Source organism: Engraulis encrasicolus, chromosome 10 (assembly GCF_034702125.1).
Source record: "Engraulis encrasicolus isolate BLACKSEA-1 chromosome 10, IST_EnEncr_1.0, whole genome shotgun sequence".
Lineage (NCBI taxonomy): Eukaryota > Metazoa > Chordata > Actinopteri > Clupeiformes > Engraulidae > Engraulis > Engraulis encrasicolus.
In genome coordinates, this window is record NC_085866.1 from 20637315 (window position 1) to 20649814 (window position 12500).

Sequence of the window (12500 nt, forward strand, 5' to 3'; positions counted from 1 at the left end):
TATTCACAGTACTGCAATAGAGGAGAGCTTGTGTGTGCGTGTGTGTGCGTATGTGTGCGTGTGTGTGCATGATGTGCTGTGATGTACGACTCTTACTAAATTTTGCAGAGTTAATTAAACCCCCAAAAGATCAAATTCAACACTTATAGTGTTGATCCAACTCTTTTAGTGTACAATTGACACACCGCATAATGTCACTGCACACTACCAGAAGATCAGGGGAACAATGTGCAACCAACCAGTTAGTTGGTTTTAAGTTTTAAGAAAAATGCAGATAAATGTTTTTCTAGGATGAGCATGTTAGAGAGAAAAGATTAGGCCTTATGACTACCAATATTATTCAAAAAATGTGCCTTCATTGTATGCTAACTTCATTGTAATCCAATGCTTCTAAATCGCCTGACACAATCTCTGGTCACAATCACATTCACAAAACAGTGACAGAGGAAAGCAGCATCAGGCTCTATACTATGCTGCGTGCGTGTGTGCGTGCGTGCGTGCGTGCGTGCGCATGTGCATGTTTCACTCGCCTCTACGATCTCACATGTGCTGTGTGTGGTGTGCGTATGTGTGTGTGTGTGTGTGTGTGTGTGTGTGTGTGTGTGTGTGTGTGTGTGTGTGTGTGTGTGTGTGTGTGTGTGTGTGTGTGTGTGTGTGTGTGTGCGTGGGTGCCTCTCACCTCTGCGATCTCCTTGTATTTGCCGTCCATGGAGGTGCGCAGGTCGATGGGGCAGTGCTTGAGGGCCAGAGGGTTTCCAGGCAACGAGTGCTGAGCTGTGAGGAGGTGGCGGCCAGCACGCAGATCTGATTGAGAGATAGAGAAGAGGAGAAGAGAGATAGAGAGGGAGAGGGAGAGGGAAAGAGGGAACAGAGGAAGGGAGGGGAGCGAAAGAGGGAGGGAGAGAGATGCAGAGAGAAGCAAGGGGAGAGAAAGATAACGGGGAGGGAAGGACGGAGGGAGAGAGAGGAGAGAGAGAGAGAGAGAGAGAGAGAGAGAGAGAGAGAGAGAGAGAGGGAGAGAGAGAAGGAGAGAGAGAAGGAGAGGGAATAGAGAGATAAAGTGGGAGATAGAGAGGGAGGGTAAAGAGGTGATGACAGAAAGAGGACAGAAGAAAGGGAATAAAAGAAAGAATGACCCCATCAGACATCAAAAAATGCTCTCAGTAATCACCAGCATCTCTGCTCCCTGCTCTGCTCCCACACCACTCACCTCTGCTGGATGTGTAAGAGAATATGAAGCAGTGAGTGACGTGCTGAAAACAAGTCCTGGCTGTAACAATATCCAACTGGCTGGATAGTAAACAACAAGAAGATTGGACTAGTAGGAAATGGCAAAGTGAGCGGTCCATTCCATGCAGGGAAGCTGACAGGGGGCGGACAAATAGATCAGTTGTCCTGGGACCATTAGATCATATGTTTTGGGTTAGAGCAGGGGTTCCCAAACTTTGAATTAAACTACACTTCAGATGGACCCTTCCAGCATACAATGCACCATACAATTAAAAACTATATTAATGTTCATTAATACTGGATAAAAACTACCATATCCGCCATTGCTCTATTCAGCTCGTGCACCCCCTTAAGGCAGGCCGCGCACCCCCAGGGGTGCACGCACCCCAGTTTGGGAAACCCTGGGTTAGAGGGTCTTTCAACTGACTTTTCCCTAGGCCAGGCCAGGACAAAGCTTTCAGCGGTCCTGACTCCATGTGTACATAAAGCATCAGGGGACGTTGAGGGGCGGCTATGAAAGATGAGGTTATTTTATAACTTGGGCAATACTGTTTGTATTTCGTTTTAAGGGACCATCTAACCTGTCAAAGGGACAAAAGATGGAAATTAGCCCTACGGCTACAATCTTGTGCATTGTGCATTTAAAAAAATGTTATTCATATATGCTGTCCCTGTGTTAAATAAATAAACTTGAAACTTGAAACTTGAGGTCAGCAGCTGTTAGTGTCTCTGGACACAATGTGGACCATTCAGGCGAGAAAGCACCTTGGTTAACACCACTCACCGGTAAATACTGCACATAGTGTCTCCCACCCAACATCCCACTTGTTGCACTGTACAACATTTTTGTCGCTTTTTAAAATATATTTTTTTGTCTCTTTGACTTTATTTATAAGACAGTGAAGGTGGTGACAGGAAGCAAGTGGGGAGAGAGAGAGATGGGGAAGAGCCGGCAAAGGACCCAGGCTGGGAATCGAACCCGGGTTAGCCGCATGGTAGACTCTCCCCCTCTCTCCCTGGGGCACGGGGACAAGTGACCTGTTTGTCCCCCCACCCCAACCAGCTGTTGGCTTCCCTGATACACCCGAGAGACGAGCGCTCCTCCTGGGGAAACTGCTTTGACTCTGCTGCCCCAATCACCCTGTGTTGAACGAGGAGTCTCCACTGTCTCTCGGTGGCTGTGCTCAAACGTCGCTCCCTGGACGCTATATTAATGTTGCTAAACTGTGGTCCCCTATGAAATATTCACACAGCTGATGAATATTTTATCACCACTGTGCCGCCGCCAGAGTCGGAAGGAGGACCGTTGCCCACAATGACAGAACACACACCGATATGCTCGCACGCACGCACACACGCAACACACATGCACGCACACATGCACCACACACACACGCACACATGCATGCACACACACACACACACACACACACAGGTACACAGGGGAATCTTGTGTTTTTTGAGGCCACCATGTGCCTTCGTTTGCTAAAGTATGCTAACAGACAGTTTTCCCTTCAAGCAATCAGGCAATCAGGTCACACAGACTGAGTCAAAAGAAAGATAGCTGTTCAAAATTGGGCCACTCAAAACAATGTGGTCTGGAGCCACATACAGGCATGCCACTTCACAAGTGTCGTTAAACATTATTGGGTTGGCTTGTATATTCGACCAACATCCCCAAGGCCGTGTTTTGAAAATCTATTCAAAACTGTGGCCTAATGCAGTGGTTCTCAAACTTTTCCCATCATTCCCCCCTTCGGAGGGTCTGGATGCTTCCGAGCCCCCACAACCCCCAAGCAACAGCAGTACCTGCGCGGACTGATTTTACGATTGCTGCGCGGTGCAGAATCAAAGGAAAGGTGACTGGTGATATAAAACAAATAGGGAAGTGGAATGCAGATGTGTGTTCATTTTCTATATGACAATTAATAATATAATGTTTATAAGGTAACGCTTTATTTTAGGGATACATCTATTAGCACTAATACATACAATATTAATGCCTGTGTAAGTAACTTGTAAGGCATGTACTAAGCAAAATAAGACAGTTGTTAAACATGTATTCACAAATGTCTTGTTCATGTCCAATTAGGGATTTATTACTAATATAACGTTAGTAAGGACCAGTAAGCCTATATTTCTATTTATTAGTAAGTAGTAAGTGGCAGAATACAATGTGTATAAGCTCCCGACACACTGTGTGAACAAACCCTGAACAGTGTGAAAACAGATGCGGAATAAGGGTCCCTATTCTAAAGTGATGCATTGCTCACCCCAGATGGCTTAAGGCCCCAACACTACCAGTCCCCCTCATTACCTAGGGCCCCCACACCACCCAAGTCTGCACTACCTAGCCCCCCCCCCCCATATCAGCAAAGTGTAAGGATACATGTAATAATTCTAATATCACCAGCTGAGTCATCCAATTTTCTCTTGTTCATATTAATGTGAATGAGGTAACAGGAGCCTATATATAGCAAGGATTGAACGTACACTTGTCAATGGCGGTGGGTTGGTGAGATGTAATTTTTTTTTCATGTACCACTGAGTTTTAATGGTAAAAACCCCCAAAATCAATCCAGAACATTAAAATATTAGTTTTGAGGCGAAAATAATCTATTCTTTTGTGATAATTAAGTTAATGTTTGAGAACATTAGCTTCAAGAAGTGCAGTGCATGATGGGTACGCAATCTAGGCCAACAGACAACCTACCCAGCTCTGAGCCTACCTACGTCCTTAGCTCCTCCCCTCACTCGTGCAATTTAGTTGCTATCCAAACAATTTGCCATGTACGTAACAACAGAACTATTATCATTGCTGCATTGGCCATGCATTGCATTTCTGACTAAGGGCGTACCCATCATGCACTGCACTTCTTGGAGCTAAGTTTCTCAAACATTAACTTATTTATCACAAAGGAACAGCTTAGTTTCGCTTCCAAACTATTTCTCATTGTTATATTCTGCATTCATTGCATGGTTTTTACATTAAAAACTAATTGGTGTATGAAAATATGACATCTCACCACCCCACCGTCATTGAGAAGTTTATGTCCAATCCTTGCTATATAATCCTTCCTATTTACTAACCATAAACTGAGTGAGTTAAGTGAGATCTACATACCTCATTAGACTGATGCAGAAGAGGTTTTACACTTTGCTTCCCGGGGGGCTGGGTAGAGTGGGGGCCCTAGGTAGTGTGGGGGCCTTAGGTAGTGCAGGGGCCCTAAGCAATCTGGGCTGAGCAATGTATCACTTTAGAATAGGGACCCTTATTCCACATCTGTTTTCACACTGTTCAGGGTTTATTCACACAGTTTACCAGGAGCTTATACACATTGTATTTTGGCCCTTACTGCTTACTCATAAATAGAAATCTAGGTCTACTAGGTCCTTACTAAGGTTATATTGGTAATAAATCCCTTATTGTGCATGAACAAGACATTTGCGAATAAATGTCTAACAACTGTCTTATTTTGCTTAGTACATGCCTTGCAAGTGACTTACACAGGCATTAATATTGTATGTATTAGTGCTAATAGATGTATCCTTAAAATAAAGTGTTACCGTTTATAATTATGTATATAATGCTTAAAACATATTGGCTTATTGGCGAGACAGGAAATCCTTTCCTTGGGGGGGGGGGGGACCCAAAAATCAGATGTCACACGCCCCCCCTGTCATGCCTCCGCGCCCCCCTTACGGCCTAATGCATGAGCCGTAATTACTGAGGTCGAGATAACAGCAAGAACATAGTATCACACATATGAATAATTTAAAGCCGTTAAGGAGCTACGTAGTTGTTGCCTACATGATATGACTTCACTTGACACAGAATATGAAGGCCGAAGGAAGGGCCATGATGACACAGATCTTAAACAGGAGGACAAACGCAGGGCAAACGCAGAGCTGCCATGTTGTTATGAAAAAAAGCTGCCATGTTGTGTAATTATGCATGAATGTCGAGAAGGAGGCTAATGGGAACAGGCTGCTGCAGGCTGCTGTTTATTATTGTGTAATAATGCACACGTGAAGTGAAAGTGAAAGCCCAACTGGGAAACTCCAACTCCCATTATCATTGTGACACAGCACTCCACAGCACACGAGTGAACACTGCACACTGCACACAACGAAATTGCATTTATGCCTCATCCGTGCAAGGGGGCAGCCCTCAATTATGCATGAATGTCGAAAAGGAGGTTAATAGGAACCTATCTAACAGGCTGCTGCATATTGTGTAATAATGCACATGAGAAGTTTTTTAAAGATAGGCCTACTATTTAGAGCTTTTGTGCCTCTATTTAGGATAGGACAGTGAGAGAGAGAGGGACAGGAAACGAGTGGAGAAGGATTGGCAAATGACCCAAGCAGGAATCGAACCCAGGTCGCCAGCATAGTAACCCAGTGCCCTGACAGAGTTTCCCAGCCTTTTTTGTCTTGCGTACTCCCTAAGCAATTTTCTGCTTACTCATGCTCTAAATCTGCTCCTTTATCCCAATGTGACTTAACTCCATATATTTGTTATTATTACATTTTTCCACATACCCACTATGGTATGCTCGCATACCCCTAGTGGTATGTACCCCTGGTTGGGAAACACTATGCATTAAAGGGACACTGTGGAGGAAATGGTCAAAAAAGGTACTGCAACTATGCTGCTCATTGAAATTGTGCTGCCTATTGCCAAATTTGATCTTTACATGAAAGTGTACGAAGTAATAAACAAATATTTTATAGTATGGTCCAAGAGTCATTTTTGCAGCTAAAAATAGCTATTTTTGGAAATTCAAAATGGCGGACCATGGAGAAGATCCCTCTTTTCATGTATGAAAAGTGCAATTTTTCCAGTCATAATGAATACTTAGAATTTGATGGTGGTGGCAAGTATTCATGAAAAAGGTAACATTAGTGAATGGGCAGCATGAATTCTGGAAATAAACAACTAAAAATCTCACACAGTGTCCCTTTAAGACATGGTAGGGCCCACCCCATAACAATTAATAAGGCTGAATGGACTTGAGAGAGTTGTTGAGAGCAAAGACTGCAGTGAGCTCAGCCTGCCATATGACAAGCGTGTCCCTGTGAAGATACACACACACCTACAGCAGGAAGAAGCACAGAGTGAGAACAGAGCCCAGACGCACGCGCACGCACGCACACACACACACGCACATGCACGCACACACACAAACAGTCTCTCTTTCTCTCTCTCTCTTGTACGCTGTCCATTTTGTTTCTCCCATCTCATCCTCATGCACCCTCTCTGGTCCTCATGCCTCCTCTCCTCTCTGTATCACTATTTGTTTTTCAGGCTCTCCTACATCCCACTTCACACCTCCCACTTTACTGCTCTGAATCACTGCTGCTCAGAGAGAGAGAGAGCGAGAGAGAGAGAGAGAGAGAGAGAGAGGGAGAGAGAGAGAAAGAGGGAGAGAGAGAGAGAGAGACAGAGAGAGAGAGAGAGAGAGAGAGAGAGAGAGATAGAGACAGAGAGAGAGAGAGACAGAGAGAGAGAGAGAGAGAGAGAGAGAGAGAGAGACACACACACACACACTCACACACATAGAGACAGAGAGTGTGTGTGTGTGTGTGTGTGTGTGTGTGTGTGTGTGTGTGTGTGTGTGTGTGTGTGTGTGTGTGTGTGTGTGTGTGTGTGTGTGTGTGTGTGTGTGTGTGTGTGTGTGTGTGCATGAGTGTGCGAGTACTACATGCAGAGGCTTTTACACAGGCCCAGAGGGCGAATGAACAAGTGACTGCATAGTGTTTGTACGAGGAACCTCTTGTGGCGTCAGTTTAATGCAATGCAAGCTGCAGTACGATGGAGATGCTGTACAAAGGAGTCCATTAGTAGGTCCCCCGTCTGTCTCCCACATTCTCAGGGCTGGACTGGGCATCTGACCTAGCGGGCATTTCCCGGTGGGCCCAGCACCCTTGTGGGCCCCTATTTTCAGAAATGTTAATTTTTTACATTTCTGAAAATAAGGGCCCACGAGGGTGCGAGACCCACCGACGAGTCAGTTCTGCGCTGCTAATTTGAAGGGGGGGGGGCTTTAAGCGGTGCCCGGGCCCTATTTCTCCCCCAGGCCAGACCTGCCCACTCTCTCCTCCTCTCCTAGACCATGAAAGAGGCTCTAGAGAACATCACGCTTCACTCAGCCTCTTCTGTGCCACTCAAAGCAACACTAGACAGGTTTTTTTATTAGCTTGCATGGTTGGAAGAGGAATTGCTTCATCTGTGTATCAATTCTCTCTCTCTCTCTCTCTCTCTCTCTCTCTCTCTCTCTCTCTCTCTCTCTCTCTCTCTCTCTCTCTCTCTCTCTCTTTCTTTATTTCCTTTGATATCGTAGTATCAATATCTTCATTCTACTACTATTACTCATTTGAAGTACAGATGGAACATCTTCTCTTCTCAAAAGTGTTTTTAGTCCGTGGAGAGTCTCAAAGCAAATTCAGTAGTTAGACCTGTTTTGAGTTCATGAACAATAGTGTAAATCTTGTTTTATGGTTGGAAAACGTACAAACTATGGTTTGGCTTAGAGGCTTACAGTAGGAGAGATGGAACATTACTGCTCAGATGCAAATCTGTTTTGGCAGTTTGTCAGTTGTTATTGAACTTGCATCCTTCATACAGTGTCTTGAAGAATTGGCCGGGCACCATGTTTACTGTATGCATTTCATCATAGTCCATAGAGAGTATGGTCAATAATGGAGATGGAGATGGTCAGTAAGTGTCAGGGTAATGGGGGGGGGGGGGCGCTATGGCGTAGCGCACTAAGCCCCCCACACGGGGACCCCGGTTCGAGTCCGGCAGGGGTCATTTTGTGATCCCAACCTGTCTCTCTGTGCCACTCGCTTCCTGTCACCATTCAGACTATCCTATCAATTAAAGGCACAAAAGCCCCTAAAAGTATATTTAAAAAAACTTTTAATGATTTACACAGATTGTCTTGGCTTGAGTGCCAGCAGTAATGGCCTTTATAAAATTAAGTCAGGTAAATGGCACGCACATTCATCAAAATGGTGCTTAATATCAGATAATGGAATCAGATAAATAACTTACACAGATTTTAGTATTTTTGAATGTGTGAGCTCAAGTACATTCCTAGCAACTGTATTTTTAAACTGTTGACATGGCTAATAAACTTGAAACTTGAACTTGATGTAGACACTATACAATACAACACATATACACTTTTCTCTTATGACATTTATAGCTTTGTAGCCTACTCCCAGGCTACATGTCCTCCCATGCACATCAAAGTGCTACCACTCAGGGCCAAAGATGGCGTGGTGCTGAAGGAGGTGGGTAGATGGTGGAGTGGGGTTTGTGTTGTTGTGACATGCCTGCTGGCATCTGCTGGGCATGTTGGGGTGGAGAGTGGTCGAAAAAAGAGCATCGCAGCCAAGAACGGGCATCGTGGGAGGGGATTATGGGTGACTGCACAGCAGCTGAGGGAGGGCGCAGAGTGGGCAGCAGTTGGGCAGTGCAGGCACTCAGGGAGGGTGAGCAGTACATACTGTTGGCAGTGTGGGAAAGGGTGGGCATTCTCGATTGTAAGTCGCTTTAGTTAAAAAGTGAAGTGAAGTGAAGTGAAAGTGAAAGCCCAACTCCCATTGTCATTGTGACACAGAAGTCCACAGCACACAAGTGTTCACTACACACTGCACACAACGAAATTGCATTTATGCCTCACTTGTGCAAGTAGGCAGCCCCCAATGGTGCCCCAAGTGAGCAGTGCGGCGGAACGGTACCATGCTCAGGGTACCTCAATCATGGAGATGGATGGAGGAGAACACTGGTTAATTACTCCCCCCACCAACCTGGCGGCTCGGGAGTTGAACCCGGCAACCTTTGGGATACAAGTCTGACGCCCTAACCATTTACCCATGACTGCCCCTCAGCCCCTCAGTAGGGTGGGCACTGGACAGCAGGCTGGTCTGACTGAATGCGGCCAGCGGCAAAGGCAGCTGCTGCTGACAGGCCTGCCCTGCCCTGCACTGCTTGCCTACTAATCTGCTAATGGCTGCTATATTTGGCTTAGCAGCACTGGCTGCTGGCTCTTTTATATGGTTACGCAACCGCGTGGGTCTCCTTCCCTCTTCATCCCCTTTAGAGGAGGATTGCGAGAGCAGCACACCACACAAAAGGGAAATCTAAGAGCTAAGGGGGGGGGGGGGGCAACATATTTTAGAGATTTATTCAGCTGGCTCAACAAGACTGGACATTTGACCACTCAGCCATAGTCGTGTTGTCCAGATCATGTGATTTCAGAACTGACTGCACTTTTGGGATTCGCTCAGTTGGGTGATGTATTAGTCAACTTTAATGCTTTTTTTCCCCTTGGTATTTTAAAGTCAACTAGAAGAGCCATGGAAATGTTTCGTAAACTGTAATATCAGAAGTTTGATAGTAGCCTACCTAGCCTATATAAAATGCTACAATTAGCATTGAACCATAAAATAAATGTCATTTTTGTGAGCGAACATGAGTAATCTATGTAAATGCTAAATACCTTCCTCATATATTGACAAGCACTGAATAATGGAGATACATTGCTTGAAATGGAGACAGCCTGCCACCAGTACTGACTGACCATATCCCCTTGTCCACGCACCACGTCTTTGTAGAAGAGAGAGAGAGAGAGAGAGAGAGAGAGAGAGAGAGAGAGAGAGACAGACAGACAGACAGACAGAGAGACAGACAGACAGACAGACAGACAGACGCCAATCCTGCATTGTGGTCTGTCCTCAGCTCATAGTCACAACCTGACCTGAAACTGAGACGAGCAGGAAGTGCAACCAGAGGACAGGACAGATGGAAGCATCCCCTTGCACCAAGGGTTTAAAACTCAACTTCACAGCGGGTCAGAATCCAAATCTGGGACAAATTCACAGGCCAAACCCGTAATTTATTGTTGAACATTAAATAGACTAAAATTGTGTGTGGCGCGCGCGCACACACACAGACACACACACACAGACACACACACACAGACACACACACACAGACACACACACACACACACACACACACACACACACACACACACACACACACACACACGCACACACACACACACACACACACACACACACACACACACACACACACACACACACACACACTTACTATAGGCTATCACAAATTTCACAAATACTCTTTCCCATCATATTGTATGATGGTTCAAAGGCACCTGCATATAGTATACCACTGAATATAAGTGTGACATGTTACACTGGACTAGGCCAATTCATATTACTGTTACACTCAAAATGTTGTGTTAAAGTCATGCTGATGGAGTTCAGCAGACATTGGACAGTAGCTTCTTACTGCAGATGGGTCTGTCGACGAGCCTGTTCAATCTCTTCTGAAAACACTCAACTACATCAAAACAACATTGCTATGACAATGCAGGGAGTCTTGGATAACTTATTAAAACCATTTTGTTGACAATGAGGTTATAACAGCGGTTTCAGTCCGGACAGGGTCATTTCCCGGTCCTCGCCCATCTCTCTCTCCCACTCACTTCCTGTCAGCATCTCATACTGTCCTGTCAATAAAGGCATGAAAAGCCCCCCCCCCCCCAAAAAAATATTTAAAACGCTTTGCTGAGTAGAAGGTATAAGGCTTGTGTAGTTTTGAGTCACCCCACCCAGCTGCAGCAAAAACCCAACCATAGCACAACAACCAAGTTTTAGTCCCACCCACCCTGACAAGATAACCTGTAACCCAGCTGAGGCCCCTGTTATACATTAGCTGTAACCAGAATGGCAATGACCAAGTCGTAATGTATTACGAAAGGCCCTGTGTATATGTCATAGTGGTATAGTGCTATGGTAGTTAAGGTTTTTCAGTGACGATTACAGCGTTCCACTGGAAGAACAGCTCGCAGTAAGGGCGTTGAATGCCTTGCTATATAATTTTACAGCACACAAGCAATCAGGTTTCCCACCGAAATCTGCCATTTCTGTGGTTTGTGCTACGTTGCTCAGGTGTTATCAGTTTAGGGAGAGTGCATGCAGTCACCCTGACCCTAACCCTGACCCTACAGCAAATCTGGTGTCTGAATAGTGGTATGTCTGAATAGCGCTTTCACCCCTTGCTAGATAGTTTTACAGCACACAAGCCATCAGAAGGTGACCCAGCCAGCCCCCTGGAGGGGAGCACATGAACTTGGAGCCCATCATTAGGACATTGAACATTTCAAAACCCCTGCAGAGTAGTTTTACACACGACCTTCCACACCAGTCCAGAATGTGGCTTGAGAGGTCGTTAGGGCTGGACTGGCCATCTGGCACCCTAACCCTAACCCTAGCAGGCATTTCCCGGTAGGCCCTGCACCCCCGTGGGCCCCTATTTTCAGAAATGTAGGGGCCCACAAGGGTGCGGGGGCCATCGGTGAGTCAGTTCTGCGTTGCTAATTATGAGGGGCCCTTTAAGTCAAAAGTGCCTGGGCCCTGTTTCTCCCCCAGTCCAGCTCTGGAGGTCGCAGTCATAGATGTGGCTTCTGGCAGCAAAACATCAACAATAACAACTTAACAGTCAGGATTTAGTATTCAAACAAGAAAGAATATCATTAGAGAGTGTTGGTGGTGGAATCCAGTACTTTTTTGCAGCAACAAGTGTAGATAGGAACAAGGCAGCAAAACCAGCTAAATGCCAGAGAAATATGATTGTGGCTGGTAGAAAAGAAAACTAAAAATGTGATTATTAAATGCATGTTTTATTTTGGTCAGAAAAAATGAAGGGGGAAAATGGTTGGTTAAATGTCAAGTGTTAGGCTCCAGCCAAACTGAATTTTCACTACTATTTGACCAGGTTATTCCCCTATGTCTTAAAGCCATGGGGAGTAACACCCCTCTAGAATAGGCTACATGGGTTCTAGATTTTTTTTCCTCTCCTGGCTACGCAGCACTAGCTGCGCACAACTCAACCTCTGATTGTTGGAAACCGCTGTCGGTCAAAAAATTAGCTCGAGTGGTTGGCTGCCAGTGTCTTCCTCACAACATCATGTTTATGAACAAGGTGAACCCATGTATACATTTACGTTTACACGTGAGTCCACCGTTCATCAGACCCAGCTGGAGATGTCACAGATGTCAAAGCAGGTCATGATTTACCGCCTAATAAAAGTGAAGAAAGTGAACTTGGAGAGCAACGCACATTTATAATCCTTAAAATGACCATTGGGAAACTCCAACTCCTATTATCATTGTGACACAGCACGCCAAAGCAAGTGAACACTGCACACTACGAAATTGCATTTATG

General features: G+C 45.3%; 1 protein-coding gene across 1 annotated transcript in view; it reads right to left on the reverse strand.

Moving 5' to 3' along the window:
• Positions 1–12500, reverse strand: part of ampd2b (adenosine monophosphate deaminase 2b) — a 38004-nt gene that overhangs the window by 22637 nt on the left and 2867 nt on the right. The window contains exon 2 of the mRNA XM_063209631.1: positions 680–804. Within this exon, the coding sequence (XP_063065701.1) occupies positions 680–709 (30 nt within the window). The 5' untranslated portion in view covers positions 710–804. The remainder of the gene's footprint in view (positions 1–679; positions 805–12500) is intronic.